Source organism: Saccopteryx bilineata, chromosome 6 (genome assembly GCF_036850765.1).
Source record: "Saccopteryx bilineata isolate mSacBil1 chromosome 6, mSacBil1_pri_phased_curated, whole genome shotgun sequence".
Lineage (NCBI taxonomy): Eukaryota > Metazoa > Chordata > Mammalia > Chiroptera > Emballonuridae > Saccopteryx > Saccopteryx bilineata.
The window spans coordinates 121,363,304-121,391,283 of record NC_089495.1 but is presented as its reverse complement, the minus strand read 5'-3'; the positions used below and the strand labels follow the sequence as shown (position 1 = coordinate 121,391,283).

Here is a 27,980-nt window from a genome sequence, read left to right as displayed (position 1 = left end):
TGTTCAGCTGGCCTTGTTTAAGAAAGGAGCTGAGAGAGCTGCAGAAGGATGTAGTTTTTCCACATCCCATCCTTACCCATCTGGGGCACAGGGCAGGCTCTAACATGGGGTGGGCTCGCCTGGGCCTGAGCCTGCCCTCTTGGGGCCTGAGAGTCCACTGGGAGTAACTGTTCCGGGAGAGAGTCAGGTCTCAGAGCTAGGAAAGAGGGAGGGGGGGTCGGCTGGTTTTAAAGGTCAGTTGGACAGATGTCCAGTGAGGCATCATTGGGAAGCAGACACCGGCTGCCCTGAGTGTGATGTGAGCTTTTTTGTCCCTCTTGGGGGCGGGGGGATGCAGGGTCCACCCACAGGAGGACTTGTGTAGCACTTGGTGGCTGGATCTTAAAGGCAACATCTTACAGGCTCCCCTGAGCACTGTGGGTGCCTGTGCTGTGCACGGGGATTCTTGAGCATGGGGTGCTGTCTCATGGGAATGGAGACCCACTGGTGACTGTGGTTTGTTGTTGGGATGCAGGCCTTGTTGGTGCCTGGTGCAGAGAGCTGTGGGAACATGGGGTTGGTTGCTGTTCTTTTTTTTTTTTTTCCAATCACAGTTTCCCTTCAATATTACTTTGTATTAGTTTCAGGTGTACAGCATAGGGTTAGACACTCAAACTTTAGAGCACCCCCTCTGATATTTCCAGGACCCACCTGGCACCCTACATTGTTATTACAACATTATTGACTCTATTTCCTGTGCTGTATCTTATAGCCCCATGACTATTCTGTAACTACTAATTGTACTTCTCAATCACTTTCCCTTTTTCACCCATCCTCTAGTCCCCCTTCCAGATAGCCTTAGTTTTGTTTGAGGAGGTTAGGCTGTGTGAGGCAAACTCTGAAGGATGAATGGGAGCTGCCAGCGACAGGAGAGAAATGGGTGCACTCCAGACACTGCAGGGGATGCTGGGTGCGGGTTGTCTAGATGGAAAAGGGGTGTCTCTAGCTTGAAAGGGCACTCTATACTCTGCTGTAAGGCCTTGCCCAGGGAAGCTCACAGCCTTGGCCAACCTGGGAGACTAATTGGAACAAGTAGAGGCTCTGTCCAGGAGCCCCAGCAGTGCCCAGGTGCCTGGACTCAGGAAGGATGAGGGCATACAGGGGAAGAACGATATTTGATGATGGAGCAGGCCTTCTAAGGAGGAGTCTTGACCCTGCAGAAGTGACATTCTCTTTCTGTCCAGTGCAAAGTGGAGGGACTAGGGACTGGGCAAGAGACTAACTCTTGACAGCTCTCAAAGCCACACAGCTGTGTTAATCGAGGACTGTGTGTATCCTGGTGGTAGTCCCAGGATGCTGGCTCTGGACTGTTGTCCCATGAGAATCCTCACTGTAGAATTGTGGCTATGGGACGTGCTTCCTGTGGATGCACCTTTGGTGACCATTTGCCAGGCTGGGGCCGTGAAGTGCGGCACAGGCCTGGAGTGCCCGCAAGCCCGGCTGCCCACCACATTGGGCCTTCCATACACAGAATCTGATTTGTAGCACCACTTGGTTGGCCACCCCCCAGAAGCCACATGCATTCTTGCCCAGAGCCACCATTAGGTCTGAAAGAGACAACTGAGGATTGTGATGCTCAACCATGACATCCAGAGCTGAGTGTGCGAGTCAGATGCACTCACAGAGCTTGTTTGGACCTCACGGCAATCAGAGACTAGGTTATGCCTGTTCAGTTGGGGAACCTGACTGAGGCATGGAGAGGTTAAGTAACCTGCCCAGGGTCACCACTGAGGGAGTCCGACTCTGGAGTCCCAGCTCTAACCATTACACTGCTCTGTGTGGATTCCCAGCCTTCACTGCTCCGTTCCCCAAATGGAGCCCGTCCACCTTTGCACCTCATACCTGTTTGATGTTGAGGGTGAGGAACAGAGAGGGACTGTGTTCTTTCTGCGGTTCCCCTCCCTTGAAGGTAGCCCAGGTGACAAGGCAATGGTGGTGTGCACGGGAGAGGGTGTTGCTTCACAGACAAGGCACTGTCGCTGAGATGCCTCCCCAAGAACCATCTTGCAGCCCCTGCCCCGACTCAGTGCTTCCCTGTCCTCCTTCTGCCTGCATCAGCCAAAATGGGGAAGTTTCAAATGTTAGGCAAACATGATCATAGATGAAGCACAAAATAACCACTCTTAGAGGTTCTGCTGCCTTGAAAATCAAATTTAGGTTGGCTTTTGTAGGTATTTGTGTGTGTCCAGGGTCCTAGGAGCTCTCAATTTAGAAAACGCAGTGGTTTTAAGCCTTTACCCTGAGCAATACTGTCAGTTTCAAGTTGGTGGAAGTGGTGCCAGAGGCGTAACTTTAAAAGGAAAAGGGTGCCTTTGGAGTCATAAACCAGGTTTAAAGGGGGACTGCTTGCCTCAGGCCACAGAGTGACTGGAAGGCGGTCTGCTGTGGTGGGAGGCTGTGGGTGACCAGGAGAGGGCTGCACAGAAGTAGAGCAGCCACTATGGAGAAAGAAGTCTGTCGGCTGGGTCCAGGATGCCGGGGTCACCGTGGAGCTTTTTGTGAAGCTCCATGCCCGGGTTGCTTCTGCTTGGTCTGGACGGGAAGCCCCAGCTGGCAGTTAATATACTCTGCTGTGGCTGTGCTGACCAGTGGGCAGGTCAGCGGCTCACCTTGTGTGTGCATGTGCTTAACGAACCCTGTTTCTTCAGAGAAAGGGCAGTGAGAGCTGTGGCCCGGGTCCAGAGCTACAGTCCCCAATGCTGAGTGTGTGCAGGGAGGCACGCTGCTTAATTTCCCCACGCTGGTCCCTATGTGGACCCTCGGCCCTGAGCTCTGAGGCCAACCAGCGGGCCTCCACATCTGGACTTGGTTTAATTTGCATAATCATATATATCATTTTAATTCTCATGCTGCCTGACCAGGCGGTGGCGCAGTGGATAGAGCATCGGACTGGGATGCAGAGGACCCAGGTTCGAGACCCCGAGGTCACCAGCTTGAGTGCGGGTTCATCTGATTTGAGCAAAATCCCACCAGCTTGAACCCAAGGTCACTGGCTCCAGCAAGGGGTTACTTGGTCTGCTGAAAGCCCACAGTCAAGGCACATATGAGAAAGCAATCAATGAACAACTAAGGTGTTGCAACACGCAATGAAAAACTAATAATTGATGCTTCTCATCTCTCTCCATTCCTGTCTGTCTGTCCCTGTCTGTCCCTCTCTCTGACTCACTCTCTGTCTCTGTAAAAAAAAATTAAATAAATAAATAATTCTCATGCTAATTCTGTGATGTTAAACATGCATGGCAGGGTGTTTCTCACATATGTGCTCATGTTTGTTCAAACATTCAGGGCACTGCAGCCCTGGGTCCAGGACTAGCTGTGTCCCAAGAGCTTCTGCTTAGAAGTGCACCCAACACATGCACATGCATGCACACACACACAGTGGAGAGAGAGATCTGTGAGTGACCATTATATATTGGGCACTTACCCTGTTATCTTGTTTGATCCCACGAAGCAGGAGTGTCCTTTTTTACAGATGGAGGAAGTGAGGTCATGTGGCAGGTGCGGACCTAGCTGTGACCCTTCTGCCACTGCCTGTCCACCTTCAGAAAATCCCTCTATGAGCAACGAGTATGTGGGTCTTTACTTTCTTTCTTTCTTTCTTTCTTTTTTTTTTTTTTTTGTGTGTGTGTGTGTATTTTTCTGAAGTTGGAAACAGGGAGGCAGTCAGACTCCCGCATGCGCCCGACCGGGATCCACTCGGCATGCCCACCAGGGGGCGATGCTCTGCCCATCCGGGGCTTCGCTCTGCCACAATCAGAGCCATTCTAGCACCTGAGGCAGAGGCCACAGAGCCATCCTCAGCGCCTGGGCAAACTTTGCTCCAATGGAGCCTTGGCTGCGGGAGGGGAAGAGAGAGACAGAGAGGAAGGAGAGGAGGAGGGGTGGAGAAGCAGATGGGCGCTTCTCCTGTGCGCCCTGGCCAGGAATTGAACCCGGGACTCCCGCACGCCAGGCTGATGCTCTACCACTGAGCCAACCGGCCAGGGCCAGTATGTGGGTCTTTTAACATACTGCCTTGCCATGGAGTGTAGGGAGTTGAGCTGGTTTTCTGGCATTTAGATTTGTTACTCTAGGGAAGGCCAGCTGTAGTCAGAGCTGGGGGGTAGGGTGGACGAGAGTCTAGTTAAGGGCTGGGGCAGCAGGTGAACAGGACAGGGTAGGAACTCAGTGTCAGGGAGGCGTGCACAAAGAGGAGTAGCTGGTGGGAGTAGGAAGGGGGCTGAGGCATGAGGCACCTCGGAGGCAGCAGCCTTTGCCCCTCCTGGGGGTGAGTGCAGGAGAGACCTGAGCTGAGGACCTCTGGTGCTATGAGAATAACACCAGGCCTGAAGCAGCAGCAGTGTGCCTCAAATCTGGAGAAGGCCAGCTGAGTGAATGAGCCATGCCCACCAGCAGCCCAGGCAGTGTCAGCGAGTACATGCTTTTATTATTATTATTATTATTATTATTCGTTTTGAGAGAGAGAGAGAGAGAAAGGAAGGAAGAGAAAGAAAGAGAGAAAGGGGAGGAGAGGAGCAGGAAGCATCAATTCCCATTTGTGCCTTGACCAGGCAAGCCCAAGGTTTTGAACCAGCAACTTCAGCTTTCCAGGTCAACGCTTTATCCACTGCGCCACCAGAGATCAGGTGCAAGTACATTCTTAATAGAGTACTAGCCAATGGGTTTCAGTTGGGGAACCTGAGCTTCTGTTTGGGGAGGTCACTGCCTTTGGGACTGTCTCCCCTTTCTGGGCCCAGTTGCCTCTGTGTCCGGGGGTTGGGGGTTGGGAGGGGAGGAGTAGAGGTGACCTGGAAAAAAGGCAGGCTCTGTCGAGATTGAGGAGATGGATTGCCCTCGACGGGAACCTTCCTGGGAACTTCCCAGCAGGCATCTCCTCATCCGGTGCTGGACAGGGCTGCTGTGGGGCTGTGAGGTGGTGGCTTGGCCAGAGCTGGCAGGCCCAGGGACTCTCTAGCCCACCACACCTGCCCCAGCCTTGTGAACGTCTCCATTCCTGGGTTACACCCAGAGTTCCAGACAGTAAGGCAGGCAAGACTGGTTCAACTCTGGGACCACCTCGCCCCTGGCATTCATTTCTTGAAAAGCCTTGTTTTCTCCCTGGGCTATCTTCTGGGAAACCTGGGTGATAGGTATCTAACCTCCCAGACTCTTACTGGCTGAGTGGGGAACAGAGTCAGGGCCTTCGCTGGTCACAGCATCTTATTGGGGTGGTGCTGATCAGTGTGTGAACTGGTTACACTCCAGCGGACTGCTCTGTGGTCCTTTTTGGGAGGCAGGAGGAGTGTTGTTCCCTGTGGAAGGCCTTTCTGTCTGTCTTGGTGGCGTCCTTGCCCTCCTACTCCATTCAGCCAGCCACCTGCTGGCTCTGGCCAAGAAGAACCGTGTCAGAGCAGCCCCAGGACGGCTGAGGTTCTGACTTGGCCTGGTAATATCTTTTCTCACTAAGCTCTAAGGAGAGTAGTTGTACAGTGTCAACAAACGGAGCAGTGGACAGCCAGAGGCTAACCTAGATAGCTTCTGGGACACCTGTCTCCTTCCCTACTAACCCATCTTGCCCCAGCCGGAGATGCCCAGGGCCTGAGCAGGTGAAGGAGGCCGGAGACTATAGGTCATGGGGCCTTTAACCACCAGGATGGTGGACTTCCAAGGACCTGTTTGCAGCAGCAGGGCTGTGTGAGGGGGTGGCCTGAGTCACCTGGCCAAGAGGCTCCTGCATTTTTGTACTATCTTCCTTGAGGCTGCTCTCTTTTAAATTTTCTTTCTTTCTTTTTTTTTTTTTTTTTAATTAAATGAGAAGCAGGGAGGCAGAGACAGACTCCTGCATGTGCCCCAACCAGGATCCAGCCGGCTAGCCCTCACCAAGTGATGCGCTGCCCATCTGGGGCTCAGCAGCCAAGCTATTTTAGCATCTGAGGCAGAGGCCACGGAACCATCCTTAGTTTCTGGGGCCAACTTGCTCAAACCAATCAAGCCGTGGCTACAGGAGGGGGAGAGGGAAGGGAAAGAGGGGAGGAGAAGCAGATGGTTGCTTCTGTGTGCCCTGATTGGGAATTGAACCTGGGACTTCCATACTCTACCACTGAGTCAACCAGCTGGGGCCTTAAACTTTTTTTTTAATTGAGATATTTCCCATATCATAAAATTCACCCATTTAAAGTGGCTTTTAATATATTCACAGAGTTGTACAGCCATGACAACAGTCTAATTTTAGAATATTTCAGAAGAAACTCCATGCACATTTTCAGGTACTCCCAGACCCCTCGCCTGCAGCCTCAAGAAGCGGGAGTCTGCTCTCTGTCTTCGAACTTGCCTCTTGTGGGAAGTAAGTATATATGGAGTCATATGTAGCCTTTTGTGACTGTCTTATTTCACTTAGTATAATGTTTCCATCTGTGCTGTAGCATGTGTCATTGGGACTTTGTTTCTTTTTATGGCCAGGTAAATAGAATTTTATCCTAGGGATATACACTGCATTTTACTTATTAATTCATTAGTTGAACATTTGAGTTAATTCTACTTTTTAGCTACTTTGTATAATGCTGCTATGAATAGTCCTGTGCCAAGTTTTCTGTGGACATCTATCTTCATTTCCCTTGAATGGTTTAAGTTGGAGTAGAATTGCTGACTGTAATAACTCTGTAGCGACTCTGAGGAACGCCCGGCTTTTCCAGAGCAGTGGCATCCTCTTACTTTCCCACTAGCAGTGTGGGAGGGGCCCTGTTTCCCAATGTCTGGGTGATAACTTGATATTTTCTGTGTTACTGTAGCCATCCTAGTGGCTGTGGAATGGCATCTCATTGTGGTTTTAATTGGCATTCTGTAATGGCCAATAACATTGGGCATTCTTTGTATGCTCATTGGCTTTTTGTATATCTTCTCTGGACTATTCAAGTTTTTTGCTTAATTTATTTTTATTTTTTTTCTAAAGAGAGAGAAACAGGGAGAGAGATGAGAAGCATCAACTCATTGTTACATCACTTTATTTATTTATTTATTTTTATTAAGTGAGAGGCAGGGAGGCAAGGGGACAGAGAGACAGACTCCGCATATGTCCCAACCAGGATCCACCTGGCAAGCTCCTTACAGGATGATGCTCTGCCCATCAGGGGCCGCTGCTCCTTTGCTCGGCAACTGAGCTATTTCAGCATCTGAGGTGACGCCATGGAGACATCTTCAGCGCCCGGCGCCAAATTGCTTGACCATTTGAGCCACGGCTATGGGAAGGGAGGGCAGGAGAGAGAAAAGGGAGTGGTGGAGAGGAAGATGGTCACTTTTGTGTGCCCTGACTGGGAATCGAACCCAGGACTTCTATATGCCAGGTTGATGATGTTCTACCGCTTAACCAATTGGCCAGGGCTTAGTTGCATTACTTTAGTTGTTCATTTGATTGCTTCTCATATGTGCCTTGACAAAAGGGGGCTCCAGCGACCTAGGGCGAGCCAGTGACCCCTTGCTGAAGTCAGTGACCTTTGGGCTCAAAGCAGCGTCCAGGTAGGCATGTCCGTAATCCAACGCTCAGGTTGGTGAACTCACCCTCAAGCTGGGCAACCTCGGGGTTTTTTTTTGTTTTTTTAAGATTTTATTTATTCATTTTAGAGAGGAGAGAATGAGAGAGAGAGAAGTGGGAAGGAGCAGGAAGCATCAACTCCATATGTGCCTTGACCAGACAAGCCCAGGGTTTTGAATTGGCGACCTCGGCATTCCAGGTCGATGCTTTATCCACTGCGCCACCACAGGTCAGGCGGCCTCGAGGTTTTGAACCTGAGACCTCAGCATCCCAGACAGACGTTCTATCTACTGTGCTATCACGTGGTCAGGGCAATCTTTTCACTTCTATATTCTTTTAATCTAATTGTAGCTTGAGTCAGAGCTTCACCTCTGAGTTCTGGTACCACAATTTATGAATTCTCATGTCAGGGAGTCCTGGAAATTTCACTTTTCTATGCCCTGACCATTTTACCAACTGTTCTGTAAGAAGGCTTTGGGTTCCTGGCAAGGGGTCGAGGTAAGTCCCTTTGTCAGTTTTTAACCTGATTGACCAGCCTGATTGCTGCCCCAAGCGATGATTGGTTAGGTCTCATATCTGCCATCCAGCTTCTTTAAAGTTCTCCAGATGGGAGTAATAGAGCGGACCTGTTTGGGGCCCAACAAGAGGTTGATTTGGCCCATTCAGCCTTTGGTAGTTTTACATTAAAACCTTTGTTTTAACCCCATCAATGTTCGTTCTATTCATCCCAATTAGTTATTGTCTTGTTTTGTTTGTTTTTGAGAGAGAAAGAGAAAGTGGGGAGAACTGGGAAGCATCAACTTGTAGTAGTTGCTTCCTGTATGTGCCTTGACCAGGCAAGCCCAGGGTTTCAAAACAGCGACCTCAGTGTTCCAGGTCGACGCTTTATCCACTGCGCCACCACAGGTCAGGCCCAATTGTTTATTTAATAACCACCTAAAGATTTACATCTTGCTGGGACGTGTCCTGTAGACTCCCCTTTCTGTTTCCTCTTTGTTTTACCCTTTTCAGTATTTAAAAATAGGTATGTCATTTTGATGATTTGATTCAGAAGCCCTTCAAGTTTTAGTGCACTTTTAAATGATCTAATCTAATACTGGCACATTCCTCATAATTTTCACTGTGACTTTAGTTGACAATTTTCTTGAAAGTTGGCAGCAGTTTGGTGGGACTTCTGTATGGCCATATTGTAGAGTTTCCAACCTGACCATTACCAGGCTGAATTCTTAGGACATAACATTTGTAGGTTGTCTTTTAGTAAGATTTTCATTTCCTTTTTCTTTTTTAAAGATTTTATTTATTGATTTTAAAGAGTGAAAAGAGAAAGAGAGAGAAGGGGGAGGAGCAGGAAGCATCCACTCCCATATGTGCCTTGACCCGACAGCCCAAGGTCTCACACCAGAGACCTCGCGCTCCAGGTGACGCTTTATACACTGCGCCTCCACTGGCCAGCCTCCTTTTCTTTTTATTTTTTTTTTCTTTTTTTTTTTTTTTTTTTTTTTTTCTTTTCATTTTTCTGAAGCTGGAAATAGGGAGAGACAGTCAGACAGACTCCCGCATGCGCCCGACCGGGATCCACCCGGCACGCCCACCAGGGGCGAAGCTCTGCCCACCAGGGGGCGATGCTCTGCCCATCCTGGGCGTCGCCATGTTGCGACCAGAGCCACTCTAGCGCCTGGGGCAGAGGCCACAGAGCCATCCCCAGCGCCCGGGCCATCTTTGCTCCTATGGAGCCTTGGCTGCGGGAGGGGATGAGAGAAACAGAGAGGAAAGCGCGGCGGAGGGGTGGAGAAGCAAATGGGCGCTTCTCCTGTGTGCCCTGGCCGGGAATCGAACCCGGGTCCTCCGCACGCTAGGCCGATCCTTTTCTTTTTAAATGCAGGGTAATTTTACTTTCAATGTCTCATTTTTTAAAAAGCAATATCTGCAAATGTCTGAAGGCCAATAGGAAGGGGTCTGAGTAGACTTTGATTTTTGTTTTAGTTCCTGTCCTTGTTGATGGTGTCCTATTGACTAGCCATTATAACAACATGAGGGGTCTCTAAAAATTTTCACTTGCTTGCTTTTTAGTTTAGAAATTTTTCCAGTTCAAATGATCCATCGTCTGGCCTTGACAAGTAGGATCTTGATATCAGTTTAAACCAGTAAGAACTGTGGGTGCAAGAAGCACCCCACATGAGAGTGCAAGGAGGTGCAACCCTCATTTGATGATATCTACTCCCGGGGTTCGGAACAGGTATCCCCAAAACTCAGTGAACCATGCATTTCTTCCTTTGAGTGGGGCATTTCCACTCCCTGAGCTTGGGTCCGCAGCCCGCTGCACCGCCTGGCCGGTGCCCTGCGTCCTGCCTGTGGGGAACGAGAGCGAGGGCCCTGCCTTTGCCAACCCTGGGAGGAAAGACAGAGCTTGGCATGGCCGGCCAGAGAGCAAGGTCACCCAGCCAGTGCACCCTCTGGGCAGTGGGGGCCACAGAGAAAACATTCTCACTGGTCATAAAGACCAAGGTCTCCTGACATGACACAAGATGAAAGGCGGGCACCAGACAGCAACGGAGAAAAATAGGGTTAACAGAGCCCATGCCCAAGGACTCCTGCCAAGTAACCAGGAGTGCCTAAGCCCGAGAAACTAGTTTCACAAATATTTTCTTCTGCTAACCTAAATTTAGAAATGGGAAGGGAGATTCTTATCACTCCGCAGGTCCAGACAGGGAGTCTGCCTCGGCAAGAATGACTTTTGCCAGCTCATGCTGGAGGCCCTAGGACGTGGGTGTTGCAGCAGCTCGGGCAAGTTGTGCCCAGCCCGTGAGGTGTCCTACTGTCAGCAGCAGCTGTAGGTCGGGTGAGGCTTCCCTGTACCCTTCAAGGTTCTTTCAGCTGGTCTAATAATGAAATCTGTGTGAGACAGAGTCACAAGAGAAAATAATCAAATCCAGTTACGTATGTAATAGGGGAACCCCAGACACGTGAGAGGTTCAGAGACATGGGGGAATCGAGTGTGCGTGGCATTCTGGACTGAGAATGAAGGAAGGAGCTTTAGGACTTCAGAGGCAGGGAGGTCTTCACAGCACAATGAGGAGAGTGGACATTCACTAATTAGATGTTTGTCCCCCTGTGCAGATGAGTCATAAAAGTTTGCTCTTGTGATAACACTTATTATGGGCAAGGCCCCAAACTTAAGGGAGCAGTAAAAATTTCTCAGGAGGCTGCAGGGTCTCAATTGCCTGCAGCTCGAATTAACCCACAAGCCCAAGTGACCAGGTTGGGGAGGGGGAGGGGCGCTCATTCTGAACCCCTTTACTGTCTTTTTTTTTAATTATAAACCAAGATATACTATAATTGAACAAATTGATAGTGTGACCAGGGCCTTACTTGGAATGTCACATTTCTGAATGATGCTTCTCTAATCAGCTATAATAAGACACTTTTCAAGAGCTATGGTTGACTTTACAGACCGTACAAAGCCCTCCTGGGAAAGCTGGCCTCTCCCCTGGTTATCGGGTCCCAGCCCCACAGGTGGGCAGGGAGGTCATTTTCTGGCAGGCCAGGGAATTTAAGTTCTTTGGGGAACTGGAATGGATGCGGTGTTTTGAGGGTCCGGGGACCTGAAGGTGTTTGAGCCACTTGAGTGACTTGGCGTCACTCAGGACAAAATGCAAACACAAGCCTGCATAGAGTTCAAGGTGAAAGTCTGTTAGAGAAGCCATGAGACAGAGTGGCTCCTCCCCAGAGACAGAGTGGCAACCCCTCCCCAGTGGGATGCATTACTTATATGGAGGCTCACTTACTTGAGGGGTAGGGCATTTAATAAGGGGGATGACTATTCAGGATTTTTCAGGGAAGGAGTGAAGACATCTGAGAAGAGCCCCACTGACCATTCCTTACATGGGCTTTCCGTTTCTGATGCTGGAGGCTTGGGGTGTGTCGTTCAGAATGCTAATGTATTGTAGTCAGAGCATAATGAGCTAGGGCTTTCCATAAAGTGAAGTTAGTCACCATGTTGTACCAAGCTGGTCTTCTGCTGCTTCTAGCCGTGAAACCATTGGGGTCGATCTTATTTTCTTCTTAACAGTTCCTGTAGCCCTTCTCAGTTACAGCTGTGTAGCCACATAGCCTATCTCATGCACCTCTCAGAGATTTTGTTCTTCCTTATTCTTAAGGGATTGTTGACTGCTTCATACTGGCTTATATGCACTGGCCCTGCCTACAGGAGGGATGAAAGTGTCTGGAAACCTGGTGTAAGGGGCCCAGTGGTGGAGGCTGCACCAACACATAAGCTGCTAGTTTATAACCTTGCGTGACCATCTTTTTAACATGGAATTGTTAGAGTCTGGAGGACACAAACATGACCAAAAGGTTAAATAAGCAGGTCCAAAAATAAGCAACAAATGGCAAGGAGAAGTAGGAATGAGCTGAACAAAGAAAGGGCTGACCTGATAAGCCCCGTGTATGTTGGGGGCAGTTGGGCCATTTAGAGTGTCCTTTGGCTATTTAGCTTTGTTTAAGAGCCACATGGCCTGACCAGGCGGTGGCGCAGTGGATAGAGCGTCGGACTGGGATGCAGAGGACCTGGGTTCAAGACCCCGAGGTCGCCAGCTTCAGTGCGGGCTCATCTTGTTTGAGGAAAAGCTCACCAGCTTGAACCCAAGGTCGCTGGCTCCAGCAAGGGGTTACTCGGTCTGCTGAAAGCCCGCGGTCAAGGCACATATGAGAAAGCAATCAATGAACAACTAAGGTGTTGCAATACGCAATGAAAAACTAATAATTGATGCTTCTCATCTCTCTCCATTCCTGTCTGTCTGTCCCTGTCTATCCCTCTCTCACTCACTCTCTGTCTCTGTAATAAATAAATAAATAAATAAATAAATAAATAAATAAAAGAGCCACATGGCACCTTCTTGAACCGGTCTTCTTACATTGGTATGAAAGCAGCAAGAGGTGTTTGCCGTGAGGCTGAACCTGGATCCAAATTCAACAGAACCCTGCCACTGAGTGGTTCTGAACTGTCTCTGTGGGGCTTGGGTGGAGAGGGTGCCCTGTGGGGCTCGGGTGAGGGTGCCCCGTGGGGCTCGGGTGGAGAGGGTGCCCCGTGGGGCTCGGGGGGTGAGGGTGCCCCGTGGCGCTCGGGTGGTGAGGGTGCCCCGTGGGGCTCGGGTGGAGAGGGTGCCTCGGGGGGTGAGGGTGCCTCGTGGGGCTCGGGGGGTGAGGGTGCCCCGTGGGGCTCGGGGGGTGAGGGTGCCCCGTGGGGCTCGGGGGGTGAGGGTGCCTCGGGGGGTGAGGGTGCCCCGTGGCGCTCGGATGGTGAGGGTGCCCCGTGGGGCTCAGGTGGAGAGGGTGCCTCGGGGGGTGAGGGTGCCCCATGGGGCTCGGGTGGAGAGGGAACCCATTTTCTATTGGAGTTAACAGAATAGCCCAGGTATCAAACTTACTGAACAGAGATTGGGCCTTTTTGGGGGGTGCTGATGGTGTGATGGATAGAGTATTGTCCTGGGGCACCAAGGTTACCAGCTTGATCCCAGGGTCATTGGCTTGATCCCGAGGGTGCTGGTTGGAGCTCTGGTCAGGGCACATATGAGAAGCAATCATTGGGTACACAACTAAGTGGAACAACGAGTTGATGCTCCTCTCTCTCTTTCCTCTTTCCCTCCCTTCCTTTCTCCCTTTCCCTCTCTCAAAATCAGTGGGGATGCCTAGGCAGGATCTTTTTCAATTTGCACTTGATGCCTGGGGCTGAAAATTAAACTGCATTCCTAGTAGGACTGGTCCCTCTGGGGAGTTGGGATTCACGTTGGTAAACTTTCTAAATGCCTTTTTACTAGTCACCCATGGAACATGGAGATTTTTATCTTTTCCCTAAGTAACATCTCCGAGACCCTGTCACAATTGATCGACTTAAATATACATTTTTTTTTCTTATCCTCTGTCACACAGGTTATATCATGTGATTGTGAGACTAAGTTTAGGGGTCCCCTCTGGTAATTCCACTGGGGGTCCTAGTCAGTGAGTTGGTGTCTGGCCAGTAGTCACGGCCACCACAGCTGCTGCCAGACACGTACAGGTTCTCATTAGATTCGGATAGACAGTAATGAAACTGCAGAGCCGAAAATTGGTGGGCCATGACTTTTATTCTAGCCTCGCACCTGGCTGGCAAGTAAAAAACACACTGGGCACAAAAACCCACCCCCGTGTTCTCCGGTTCCACAACCAGGAGAATCTTTTCTGGTTTTTCCTAGAATCAAAGGCCCCACCAGTTCAGCAGAGCTCACGAAGCCCCTCACCTCTGTTCCCCTTCAGCACCCCTCCATCTTGGCTGCTTCTCTCAAAAATGTGGCTTCTCTTAAAACTTTTTGGTGCGACAACCCCTCCTCCAGCAAACATTAGCATAACTAAGCCCCTTCCCAAGCAAGGAAGGTAATCAGCAGTATCACCTGGCAGCGGCCATTTTTACCAATAAAAGTGAGCAAAATCAAATAACACAAATTTTACAAACTTATTTGCCCAACAGTCAGTGTGTTCTCAGGCAGTATTGATAATGCTTTGCCTTCCCCAGATTGTACAGCAGCATGAGTATTATCTGTACGTCACCCCATGTTGGACCATAGAATTTCGTTAGTTTGTTAAATTCTTCAACGAACTTCCCAGGGTCGTCAGAAAAGTGGCCCAGCTTTTCCTTACGTGCAGCTAAATCTGACATGGAAAATGCTACATGTACTGGAACTTCTCTGAGGAGCAGGGCTAGTGAGGGGCTCCACTGTGTAGTGAGTGGCTAGGGTAGGTGTAAGGCTGGTGGCCCTGGCCAGGCAGGTTCTCACTGGATTCGGGCAGAGGGTAAAGGAACTGCGGAGCCAGAAAATGGTGGGCCATTTTGTTTATTAGAGTCTTGCAAGGGCGGATGAGCAAGCAGGCAGAGAAAACCCGCTTTCCTTTCTGTCTCCAGGACCCATAAGCCAAACAACTAGGGAGGTGGGGAAACCCCTTCTCTGGCAAACAGTAGCAAACAATGGCCCCTCCCAGTGGCGGCAGGCAGTCTGCAGTTTGCAATCTGCAGCCCTGAGGGCAAGCACCCGCAGCTTTACATAGACTGTACACACATGGCGCTGCCCCAGCTCAGGCACCAATTAGGCAAAGTGCAAATGAGCAAACCTAACACACTTGTAACACACTGGTGTACCCAACACTAGGTGTTTCAGGAGGAATGGGTCGATGAGTGGGGGTGCAGAGGGGGAATGTGTGGGACCTCCTGTAAAGCTGGAGACCATGGCATGCTAGAGAGACGCCCAGGCTCCCTGTGTGGGGTCTAGAGTGGACTTGGCCTGATGGCCGCCATACTTTCCCTGAGGGGTGGGGAAGTGCTTGGAGGTGGTGGTCACCTCCGGTGCAGGGCAGATCTAGGAGGTCTGGATCTTCTTAGGGAAGGGGAGATGAGCTTAGCACATTCATCCATGCTTCTTTAAACTGGGATCTTGGTAGAGGGTCATAAAGGCCTATACATAGCCTACTCCTTCCCATTCATCCTCCCCTTTGCAAAACAGATCTAGTTGTAAAATTGTGCTATAATTTAAAGATCCATTAACAGGCCAAGCCTTCCAGTCTCCCAGCTTATACTGGGGCCAGGCAGTATTATAAAAGAAGGTGTGTACCTGACCAGGAAATGGCACAGTAGAGCTTTGGACTGAGATGCAGAGGACCAAGATTCGAAACCCCTAGGTCGCTGGCTTGAGCTCAGGCTCACCAGCTTGAGTGCAGGGTCGCTGGCTTGAGCGTGGGATCATAGACATGACTCCATGTTGCTGGCCTGAAGCCCAAGGTCCCTGGCTTGATCCCAAGGTTGCTGGTTTGGCCAGAGCTGGCAGGCCCAGGGACTCTCTAGCCCACCACACCTGCCCCAGCCTTGTGAACGTCTCCGTTTCTGGGTTACACCCAGAGTTCAGACAGTAAGGCAGGCAAGACTGGTTCAACTGTGGGACCACCTGGCTCAGCTGTAACCCCCCAATCAAGGCACATATGAGAAAGCAATCAATGAACAACTAAGGTACCACAACGAAGAATTGATGCTTCTCATCTCTCTCCTGTCTGTCTGTCCCTATCTGTCCCTCTTTCTGTCTCTCTCACAAAAATAAATAAGTAAATAAATAAAAGAAGTGTTTCTTTAGCCCGTGGAGCTTAAAATACATGTAGTTCCTGAGGAGGTGTTCTAGCGGCGAGTCCTGCAGGATCCTCTCAGTCGCCCCAATTTGGAATTTGAGTTCCAGCTTGAGGGGGGAAGTTTGGTGCCATTTGGCAGTAGTAAGCGAGTAATAGGCTCACTCTTGAGTCCAGCCTGAGGCCTGGAAGAGGGCCTTGGTAAGAGCTAGAGCAGCCCTCTCCTGGTCAGTAAATGGAGACGCCTCCTCGAGACATTTCTGTTAGTTTGTGTGTTATATATATGTGCAGGGATGTGGGCTGCGGAGCCCAGGTGTCCAACCTGGCACAAGGAAGGTTTAAGAAAGCAAACTAGCCTGACCTGTGGTGGCGCAGTGGATAAAGCGTCGACCTGGAAATGCTGAGGTCGCCTGTTCGAAACCCTGGGCTTGCCTGGTCAAGGCACATATGGGAGTTGATGCTTCCAGCTCCTCCCCCTTCTCTCTCACTGTCTCTCTCTCCTCTCTCTCTCTCTCTTTCTCCTCTCTAAAAATGAATAAATAAATAAAGTTGAAGAAACTTTAAAAAAAAAAAAAAAAAAAAGAAAGCAAACTAGCCACACTGTAGGCTCATTTGGCCCAAGGGTCAGTTTCTCGTCACAAAGGCAAACAGCCAGAGATAGTTAGGTGGTGAGTCACTTGCAGGGAAAGGGGAACAGTGGCAGAGGATTTGGGGTTCAGAGTGAGAGGCAAGCTGGAGAGAAACAGCCATATTTCCCAGGGTCTTGAGTTTGTGTTGCTGACGGCGGTAGTCTGAGCTTGCCAGGCTGGGAGAGGTGGGGAGGACTGGAGCCCGCCACAGACACCAGAGGAAGAGACAATCAGGTGTGCTTTCAGTCCCCCGCCACCTTTGGATGGAAAAGTAGAATTCAGAAGAATGGAGTTCTCTTGCTTCTATAGTTTCCAGTGTTTTTCTTTTTCTTTCTTTCCTTTTTTTTTTTATAGAGACAGAGAAAGAATCAGAGAGAGGGATAGATAGGGACAGACAGACAGGAACGGAGAGAGATGAGAAGCATCAATCATCGGTTTTTCATTGCGACACCTTAGTTGTTCATTGATTGCTTTCTCATATGTGCCTTGACCGTGGGGCTGCAGCAGACCGAGTGACCCCTTGCTCGAGCCAGTGACCATGGGTCCAAGTTGGTGAGCTTTTGCTCAAACCAGATGAGCCCGCGCTCAAGCTGGCGACCTCAGGGTCTCTAACCTGGGTCCTCCGCATCCCAGTCCGACGCTCTATTCACTGCGCCACTGCCTGATCAGGCTCCAGTGTTTTTCTTCAGGGCAGAAAGCACCCACATGGCCAGCAATCTCCAGGCCCTGAGGAAAAAGTTCTTTTTTCCAGACAGCAAATTGGGGTTCCCTCAGTTTCACTGGACTAAGTAAACAATACCCTCCCCTTCTGCCCCCAGGCTGGTTTCAAAGGTTTAGGAAGGAGAGAAAGTCCTTTCCAGCCTCCCTAGGTCAAGATCTGGCTTAACACCAGGGTCTCTTCTCTAGCCAGGCCAAGTCAGGGACAACAGTCCCCTCTACAAATCACAAAACTGAAGAACCCAGAGCATGTGGGGTTGGTTTCCGTTGGGCAGATGTAAAGCCAGTAGCCGCGGCCACCATCACAGCCGCCTGGCCCATGCAGGTTTGCATTTGATTCCGACAGACGGTAATGAAACAACGGAGCCGAGAACTGGTGGGCCATTAGCTTTAATCCTAGCTTATACCTGTCGGGCAAGAAGTACACACAGTGGGAAAAAACTTCCCTTTCCATTCAGGGCTCCCAAAGCCACTGACTCATCCGAATTTCCTAGAATCAAAGGGTTCTATCTCACCAGCCTTATTCACCTCTGTTCCCCATCTCCTTCTCTCTGCACAAACTGGCTTCTCCTTCAGCACTCCGCCATCTTGGCTGCTTCTCCTCTTCTCCACGTGGCCTTTCTGCACTCTCTCTAATGCTAATCTCAGGAACCGAGAGAGAGCAAGCTCCCGGTCTGCCCCATTTTATAGTGTAGAAATCAAAACCTTTAATCCAATATACAAACAAGGAAGTCTCTGATACAAAGTCACTTAGAGTGGGAAAGGCTTAGTCTTAAAACTAAGCCTTAGGGTTTAACAAAACCCTGCCTGCTTACAGCCTGTCCCCCACACCCAATGCAAACTATAAGCGAGCAAACCTATACATATTTACAAACTTATTTGACCAACAGCAGATAAGAAATATTATGCTCATTTTGTTAAAGATGGCGCTGCCCATGTGGATGGCCGTTGCCTAGGTAATAATATCTATGCCCTTCTTGCTTGGGAAGGGGCGTGGTTGTGCTAATGTGTGTTGGGGGAGGGCCTTTGCACCAAAAGGTTTTAAAAGGTGGAGCTAGGAGGCCATTTGGGGAGAGATTAAGTGCTTGTAGAGAGGAAGAACCCGTGGAGCAGGGCAGGGAAGCCACGTGGAGGAGGCAGCCAGAATGGGGGAAGGAGAAGCCAGTTCGTGGAGGAGAAGGAGATGGGGAACAAAGGTGAATAAGACTGGTGAGGTGGAACCCTTCGATTCTAGGAAAATTCGGATGAGTCAGTGGCTTTGGGAGCCCTGAAAGGAAAGGGAAGTTTTTCTCACTGTGTGTATTTCTCGCCTGCTGGGTGCAAGCTAGGATTAAAGGAAAATGGATCAACAGTTTCGGCTCGATTGTTTACAATGTGTCCGAATCAAACCTGAACCTGCGTTGGCCAGGCGGCTTTGATGGCAGCCACAGATACTGACCATACTGTTTCCCTAGACTATGATTTGCTAGAGACAGCAGTAACTTGAATCAACCAAAGTCTATAACACGGAGGATGCGGGGCGGGGCGGGGGGGGGGGGGGCTAATATCACAACAGGAATTCGAGCCCAGGAAGTTGGGTGGGTTTATTGGTTTCAGCAGTTTTGCCACATGTCCTATCTCAGAATAAGAGAGGCGAGAGACTGAATATGCAAATGGCAATGAATGGCAGGACCATGTGTAACAATAGAACTTTAACTCACAAGTTGTAGCACTCTGCCCAGGAAACCGACTCCTTTATAAATTTATTATTATTATTATCATCATCTTTTTTTGAGAGAGAGAGACAAGAAGGGAGGGAGAGAGAATGAGAAGCATCAACTTGTAGTTGCTTTCACTTTAGTTGTATATTGAATTATTCTTTTTTGTGTGTGTGGCAGAGACAGAGAGAGTCAGAGAGAGGGACAGATAGGGACAGACAGGAAGGGAGAGAGATGAGAAACATCAATTCTTTATTGTGGCTCCTTAGTTGTTCATTGATTGCTTTCTCATATGTGCCTTGACCATGGGCCTTCAGCAGACCGAGTAACCCCCTGCTCGAGCCAGCGACCTTGGGTCCAAGCTGGTGAGCTTTGCTCAAACCAGATGAGCCCGCGCTCAAGCTGGCGACCTCGGGGTCCCGAACCTGGGTCCTCCGCATCCCAGTTCAACGCCCTATCCACTGCGCCACCGCCTGGTCAGGCTTGAATTATTCTTGTATGTGCCTTGACTGGGGATCATACCTCGTGCTCAAGCTGAGCCAGAGACCTCGGGCTTTTACATGCCAGCAGCCTTTGGGCCCAAACTGGCAACTTTTGGGATCATGTTGAGGGTACCTGGCTCCAACCAGCAACTCTGTGCTCAAGCTGAGGAGCCCATGCTTGAGCCAACAAACCTGCGCCCTAGCCGGCAATCTTGGGGTTTCAAACTGGTGACCTCAGTGTCCCAAGTCGATGCTCTATGCACTGCGCTACCACTGGTCAGGCAACAACAGACTTGCAGGAAGCCAGACCTCTGTCTTTGGTGACAGTAGAGGGAACTAAAAAATAAATTTTGTAACAATCAGCCCCAGACGGCCAAGACTTGCTTCCCTATTTTTTGTTCCTGCTTTCAAATTAGGATGACCCAAAGAAAGCCAGATATGCACTGCGGACCAGTCACGTAGGGTGCCTGTGTCAGCCACCTCCAGGTGCCCCAGGCCGCTAGCCTCCCATGAGAGCGCAGCTGATGCCTCCTTTCTTCAATGGAAAGCTGCCCCACTCCTCTGCCAGCCTTTGTCTCCTCCAGATGGAAGTTTCTGAACAAATAGCTCTCCCCCCACCCCATTTGGTTTGGGCCTCCTTTATTTCCACAGAGGAATTCACTTATACTTAATAGGAACTGTTAGCGGAACCTGGTAGTATTGCGTAGATTTGGTTTCTTACCCTCAGGATAGCAAGTAATAGAAGTGCTTAAAGTCCATTCCAAGATCCCTTATGAAAGTTTATGATGAAAGTTTATGGCAGAAGTTGGTTCTGTGGCCCCCATGGTTCAGTCCTGCATGGCTCTGGATTTGCAAAGGAACCAGGAGGCTTAGGTTGTAGTTAACATGCTCACTGCCCAACTGTCAGTCACCAGGCCTGTCTGATGGGACCAACCCTTTGTACGTGGCTCACAGAATAATCTTTGAGGTTATTATCATAGACAGGCAGGAAAAATCATGAAAGACTTTAAAATGGGCCAAAATAAACAAACAAAATACTAGATGTTCTGTTAATTACCCGGTTAGGTTTCCTTTGTTCTTCTTTGTCTTTGAGCCATTTTACATTTCTGAGTTGCAGAAAAATGATGCTAATGCAAGTGATTTGTCCATAGAAATGAAAATGAATTCTTCCCTGTGGACCTCCTTGTGCATACTGGCCAGTTTTGCATATGTTTGTAAATTCACTTTAGCTTTCTCATGGCCTGTATGGGTCTTTGATTTCTGTGAGTGGTTTTTCTCCAGACTGGTCATCTTTCTGAGGAGCATACTATGGACCATTCCTAAATGAATCAGAAGGCTTTACTGGAATTAAATGGCAACATTTTACTAGGTAGGGTCTTAAGATTCACAATTTAGGAAGTATAACCAGTAACACCCACAGTGTTCCAAAGAAGAGAAAAAAGTAGAGGGTTCTTACAGTTAAAAAAAGTACATTCTTGGGAAGAATCTTAGCTTCTGGATTGGTCCAAAATAGTGATCCTCCAGATGTCTGTCCAGTGGTCTGGACATGTAAACATTCTTTCCTTGGTTTTCAGAGGGTTATCTACAGGACTAACACGTCACCAGGCATCGATGCATAACTGGAAAGTCCAAGGGTTAAGTCCTCAGGCTAGTTAAAGTAAAATAAGATGGGCCCTGGCTGGTGGCTCAGTGCATAGAGCATCAGCCTGATGTATGGACGGCCTGGGTTGATCCCCAGTCAGGGCACAGAGGAAAAGTGACCATCTGCTTCTCCTCCCTCCCCTCTCCCCCTTCTTTCCCTCTTCTCTCCCTCTTCCCCTCTCACAATCAGTGGCTCAATAGATTCAAGTGTCAGCCCAGGGCACTAAGCATAGCTCAGTTGGAGCATATGGGCCTCAGACACTAAAAATAGCTCAGTACTCAAGCATCAGCCTGGGCCAGGGGTGGCTGGGTGGATCCCAGTTGGGGTGCATATGGGAGTCTGCCTCACTGTCTCCCCTCCTCTCACCTAAAAAAAAAAGTAAAATTTATTCCTGGCCCACTGAGCCACAACAAGGGCTCTGCAGCCTCCCCCTTTAGCTCTTCCCTTCCCAATGTTCCCAACTTCCCACCCTTCTTCTGCAGACCTTTCCACCGAGGAGTCCTATGTCTGCTGTCCAGAACCTCCGCTCCCTTGACCCCTTTGCTGATGCAGGTGTGAGAACAGACTCCCTTCCCTCTCCCCTCCAGGTTCTTCTGGCTGCTCAGATCAAACAGACGTGAGACGGAGTAGCAAGAGAAAATACCCCAATTTAGTACTTACACACATATGGGCATCCCATAGACACAGGAGAGTCAGAGACCCCACAGGCAGGAGAGGTTCAGAGACAGAAAAGGGGGATTGAGGTACATAAGTCACCTGAGCTAGGGATGAGGTCATGCTCCTACAGGCTTCATAGGGTCATTGCAGGAGGATAAGAAGAGCAGGTGTTTATTTAGTACATATGCATTTCCCTCTCATACAGGGGGGTCAGAAAGTTCTCACTGGGAATCTGTTATTATGGGCAAGGCCCCTAATTCAAGTTCTAGGCAGTCCAAGAGAGGGGCAGAAGTTTCTCCAGAGTCTAAAGTTAAAATTACTGTTAGCTCAAATCACTTCACGCACCACCAAGGCACATCTTGGGGGGGCTTGTTCTGAACCACCACACAGGTAAAGGGGTGGTCTGCTTCCTCCTGGTGGGCGTGAAGATTGTATTCATATACAAATAGGGCTGAAGGGGTCACAGGGCCATATGTTAAAGAGAAACCAGTGCGAGCATGGAAGAGGAAGTGGCTGGCATAGAGCATCAGGAGTGGGGAGACTGGCCTAGCCGTGGACCCCTGCTCATGATGCTTAAGATGTCCTTGCAATGAGTACAGTTTCCCTTCTGTCCCTTGTCATAGGTTTAAAACCTCAGCTTATACCATATAACCGTTTGGAGTCTGCTCTTAACTTGGGCTCATGTAGATGACTCCTCTGTGCAGTAGACTGAAAAGAGCCATGCCGTCTAATCTTGAGGTCCCCGCTTTAGATGGGGGTCAAGCAGTAGGTGCCTGGCAGTGTCCAGCCTGAAACAAAGCAGTGATGTGATGTTCCGGCCGAGGCCAGAGCCCCAAGGTCACAGGTGAGCCTGGTCAGCAGCCCCTCAGCCCTCCCTCTGCCGAGTCCCCTGCCCTCAGAGGACGTCGCCATGTGGACAGCTTCCCTGAAGCCGAAGGAGAGGCTGGGCTGAGGCAGCACCGCATTGGTGCCACCAGAGGGGCCTTCAGTGGTCAAAGGAAGATCTTTGGCATCCCCAACCTGGTCAGGTGGGCAGGGCAGAGAGCGGCTGCCTTCACAGGACATCTGGCTTGCCACCAGGGTCTTTTTCACCAGACATGTTCTAGCCAATTGATGTCCAGACACCAGAATGTGAGGCCAGGCTGCTCTCAGAGTTCAGCTTGACCAGGGAATGTGTTTCACACTACAGTGTCCGTCATGCTGTTGGCAGCCATTGCCCACTGCCAGCGAGGAACAGGTTGGTTTTGAGGGCTTTTCCCCCTTTAGTTTTAATGTTATATAATGTATTTAAACCCTTATTTGAATAAAACTTGGTTTTAAAAAAATTTTCCTCATGTTGCAGCTCGTTCTGGTTAAAGTTCTCTGTCAGCTTGGCTGTGGTAGCGCCCTCCCATCCCTCCCTGTCCCTCTGTCCGTTTCTCAACACCCTGCCCAGAAAGGGGGTCTGGCTTTGCCTCCCGCCAGCTCTCCTTCCCTGGCAAGCAGCACCTTCTCGTCCCGATCCCCCTGGGCTGGCTCCCACACACCCCCGCTGTCCTCGTCTGTGTCTTCATCGTATCTTTATATAAAGACGAGGTGGGCAAAAGCAGGTGTACAGTTGTAAGGCCAGTTTATTCTTGTACTATGATTTGTTAATTGTATCATTCTCCATAAGAACAACTGCACACCTGCTTTTGCCTTGTGCTGTATATAGAACTTCAGTAACTGCAGACCTGTAGCGCTGTGTGTTGTATGTAGCTTTTCCTGGCACCTGGGAGCCACTGGGAGCCTGTTATGGCTGCACCGATGGCTAGATCTCAGAGCAGCACGGGCTTCTAAGAATAGTGTTTATATTGATAATTCTGTGTTTTTGGTAAATAAGGTTCTCTGGGGTGGGGGGGACCTATGAGTCATGTTACCACTGTTCTTCAAGCTCCATGCAGAGCGCCTGTGTGCTGACATGTCGGAATGCTTGTTGATGGATGTGTGCCCCTCAGAGTCACACAGCGGATCAAGTGGTCGGCCGGGGGTGGTGTCCCAGCCTCAGTGCATGGGATCCTCCTGTGTAGTGGTGAGCGACCTCAAGGTCTGCACAGGGCTTGCTTAGGTGGGTCAGGTGGGCAGCAGGAGTTGCTCTTTTTCCCTGAAGAGGAATTGGTTGTCTGTTCTTTGTGTTTTTTTGTTTTGTTTTGTTTTTACCTCCCATGTATTTAGGAGCCATATGAAATGGCCTGATTTGACTGGTTTTGCCCTCATGACCTTTTCCTTTGGTTTGACAAATACATTTAAAATTTTCCATTGACTTGAGAGAGAGGAAGGTAGGGGAGGACAGAAGAGAGAGAGACAGAAAAGCATCAGCTCGTTGTTCCACATACTTGTTCCATTTAGTTGTGCACTCATTGATTGCTTCTCATACACACCATGACCAGGGATCGAACCCACAACCTTGGTGCAGTGGGAGGATGCTTAATCCACGGAGCTGCAAATCCAGGGCCTTATTTTAAAATAGGACTACTCTGTTGAGACCATTCTACAGGAACTTTTGTTCGGTTTGCTTGGACTTCACTGATGGTACACACACAAATCTCTCCTTCCTTTTCATGGTGGTATATATTCCATGTTAGGGACTTATTCTTTGTAACTCAGTCTTCAGTTGGCTGTTGTCTGGTCAGTTGTTTGTGAAGGGTTATCTACTATAGTTGGAATATATGCCTTATGGAAACTCTAATCTTTTGTGTAATTGTTGCCAAATTATGCATCCATTCTCTCTCTCTCTCTTTTTGCATTCTTTCTCTTTTGAACAGTTTATAAGAGCTTTCTGCATATGAATGATTTATCTCCTCTGCCCATTGCTGGCCTGTGGAGAGAGCTGGCCTGCCTGGCTGTCCCTGATCCCCTCACCTTCTCACCCCCAAGTCAGCACCAGCACCACCAGCACTGCCCACACCTGCTTCTCAGCATGGCAATCATGTGACGCTCTGAGAAGGGCTGTGTACCGAGGGCATGGATTGGTGCTTTGTTGTTGGTAGAAGGAATAGTTGTAGTAGTGGCTCAATTAGTGGCGATAATAAAATGGATTTCCTGAAAACTTCTAGGTATGCTTTGTTAGCTAACTTTACTCTTACAGGAAACTCACTAATGTAAATATTTACCTAAAAAGTATCCATAACCAGCCTGACTAGACAGTGGCACAGTGGATAGAGCGTTGGACTGGGACGTGGAGGACCCACGTTGGAAACCCCAAGGTCTCCGGCTTGAGCACGGGCTCACCAGCTTAAGTGCAGGGTCACTGGCTTAGTGTGAGATCATAGACATGACCCCATGGTCACTGGCTTGAGCCCAAAGGTTGCTGGCTTGAGCCCAAGGTCACTGACTTGAGCAAGGGGTCACTCAGTCTGCTGTAGCCTCCCTGGTCAAGGCACATATGAGAAAGCAATCAATGAAGAACTAAGATGCCGCACGAAGAATTGATGCTTCTCATCTCTCTCCCTTCCTGTCTGCCTGTCCCTATCTGTCCCTCTCTGTCCCTCTCTCTCTCTCTCTGTCTCTGTCAAAAAAAAGAAAGAAAGAAAGAAAGAAAGAAAGAAAGAAAGAAAGAAAGAAAGAAAGAAAGAAAGAAAGAAAGAAAGAAAAAGATGTATTTATAACCAGACTGCCCTCTAGGCGTGCTCAGGGAGTGGGGCTCTTAGGACCATTAGCTGGGTGGCGAGTGAGGCTGGAGGGTGGCACGGGGCACTCAGCACCTTAGTGTGTCTGCATTGAGGAGAGCCCCAGAGTCCACGCCCTGGGCAGCTACCCAAGTTCTGTGCTAGGAGAAAGCACCACTCAAGGCCAGCCTGTGGGAGGTGAGGGGCCCACTGAGGGGCAGAAGGGCCTGCATGCACCACACCCTCCTTCCTGAGGGTCCCAGAGGGGGTTTCCCTGCGGGTATGAGCACCCACCCTGTGTCTGTCCCCTTTCAGGCTGCTGCCTTGGACATCTGTGAGCCGGCATCCAGTCAAGCCACCAGCCGCCTGTGCTATGGATCCCCAGGTCAGATGCTTCTGGAGGAGGGTGGGGGGGGAGCGAGGGCACCCAGGCTGGCTTGTCCTCCATGCGTGTGGCCAGTGCGGACCCAGCCCGCCCTGTGTGAGTGAGGGTGCTGCAGGAGGGCCTCACATTCTGGCTGGTGGGGGTGCTGCAGACAGGAGAGAAAGCCCCTCACCTCTGTGCTCCCTCCACTTCCCCAGACTCCTCTCTGCTCTCCATCCTTCCTCCTACACCTCCTGCCTGGCTTTCTGATTTGAGACCATTTAAAAGCTAGAGACTTCTTGAGATAGATCCCTTCAAGGTCATGGAGGCCATGCCACTGCCCTCAACCGCTGGCACCTGAACTGTGCCAAGTTGTGTAATGTCTGCAAGGCCACTAGCACACGGCTGCTCGGTGTGCCCACCGAGTGCCCCACTGGCCACTGAGGAAGGGATTTGTGAAAGGCCAAGGGTCTGCGGTTAGTGAACTTAGAGGCCCACAGGTTCTGAATCCCCGACCCTAGAGCAGCACCTGGTTCCGGGAGGCTTGAGCAGATCCTGGCGGACATCCTTCTGAAGCACAGGAACCACAGTACCGAGGGCTGAGGGTGTTGCAGGACTGGCCTGCATGGACACAATACCGGCCTGTTCTGAGCCAAGACATTCTTCTGTTCCAGGCCCTGTATGCTTCCTCACTGTCACTTCTCCAGCTGGCAGACGTGTGCCCCTTCTGTGGTCTTCAGTGTCTTTGGGTTGGAGCCCCCACTGCCAGCTGTGCTCCAGCTTACTGTCAGGAGCGCTCTCCCCACAACACCCCACGTCTCCTGACATTTCTTCCTTGCAAGAAGGTGGCTACAGTTAACCAAATCAGTTCCCGTGACCTTCTTCCCTTCAAGGTAGAAAATGGAGATGCACCTTGCCCAGTGTCCTATAGTCAGGGTCCACAGTGGAGCCCTGAGCAGTTTTTGCTGCCGTGGCAGAGTCTGGCCGCCTCTCCCAGTATCAGAATCTTCTTCCTGGTATAGGTTTTTATTACTTTTTTCTTTGATTTTTTCTCCCCTCAGTTTTTAAAAATTGTTGTGAAACATACATAAAATATACCATTTTAACCATTTTGAGTGTCCAGTTCAGGGACATTAAGCACATTCACACGCTGGGCCGCCAGCACCACCTTCCCGCCACGGGATAGTCCCCTCTACTGGCTGAAACTCTGGCCCCGGGGAGCGCTCCCTCTACTGGCTGAGACTCTGGCCCCGGGGAGCGCTCCCTCTACTGGCTGAGACTCTGGCCCCCCCGGGAGCTCTCCCTCTACTGGCTGAGACTCTGGCCCAGGGAGTGCTCCCTCTACTGGCTGAGACTCTGGTCCCGGGGAGCGCTCCCTCTACTGGCTGAGACTCTGGCCCCGGGGAGCTCTCCCTCTACTGGCTGAGACTCTGGCCCAGGGAGTGCTCCCTCTACTGGCTGAGACTCTGGCCCCGGGGAGCGCTCCCTCTACTGGCTGAGACTCTGGCCCCGGGGAGCGCTCCCTCTACTGGCTGAGACTCCAGCCCACTGTACCCAGCCCCCCGAGCGCTTGCGGTACCCAGCCCCCCCCAGCCCCGGGGAGCGCTCAGCTCCCAGCTCGCGGTACCCAGCCCCAGGCAGCCCGCCCACTTGCTGTCTCAGAATTAGAAGACTCCTCACAGAAGAGGAATTGGTGTTTGTGCTACAGCGTCTGGCTTATTTCACTTATCATAATGTGGCGGTTTGAGGTGTTTTTTTTCCTTACTATTACATGTGGTACTGTTCATATTGTAGCATTTTTCTTTGACTTCTTTGATATTTAGAAAAACAAAATTACGATTAATTTTGTTGGTTTTTGGTTTTGTTTTTTTTTGTTGTTGTTGTTGCTGTTTATTTGGTGCTCTTTCCACCAGGTTTGGGCACCAGGATTATGCCAAATTATCGAACATACTAGATAGCTTTCCGTCTTTCTCTTTGCACCATAGCTGATTTTAGCATGTCTCCTTTGGATGAAGTTTGTAATGTTTCCAGCAAGACTTCCTAAGTCTTTTCTTTGTGTGTGTGTGTGACAGAGACAGAGAATGTCAGAGAGAGGGACAGATAGGGACAGACAGACAGGATCGGAGAGAGATGAGAAGCATCAATTATCCGTTTTTCATTGAGACACCTTAGTTGTTCATTGATTGCTTTCTCATATGTGCCTTGACCGCGGGCCTTCAGCAAACTGAGTAACCCCTTGTTCGAGCCAGCGACCTTGGAATCAAGCTGGTGAGCTTTTGCTCAAACCAGATGAGCCCGCGCTCAAGCTGGCGATCTTGCGGTCTGGAACCTGGGTCCTCCGCATCCCAGTCCGACGCCGCTGCGCCACCGCCTGATCAGGCAAGACTTCCTAAGTCTTGACCATTTCTTTTAACATTTTTTTCTGTGACCTAAAAGGATAAACAACTATGAAATCTTTCATCATTTGACACCCGTTTTAAC

At 50.0% G+C, this 27,980-nt stretch overlaps 1 protein-coding gene across 5 annotated transcripts in view; it reads left to right on the top strand.

The window, feature by feature from the left end:
- BID (BH3 interacting domain death agonist) overlaps positions 1–27,980 on the top strand; it is a 62,753-nt gene that overhangs the window by 1,088 nt on the left and 33,685 nt on the right. For 4 of the 5 annotated variants that reach the window (XM_066234510.1, XM_066234509.1, XM_066234508.1 and 1 more), the window contains exons 1-2: positions 6,297–6,361; positions 25,451–25,520. In XM_066234510.1, the coding sequence (XP_066090607.1) occupies positions 25,509–25,520 (12 nt within the window). In that variant the 5' untranslated portion in view covers positions 6,297–6,361; positions 25,451–25,508. Of the gene's footprint in view, positions 1–6,296; positions 6,362–25,450; positions 25,521–27,980 lie in introns of those variants that run through there. The other variant, XM_066234507.1, reaches the window with a different exon arrangement.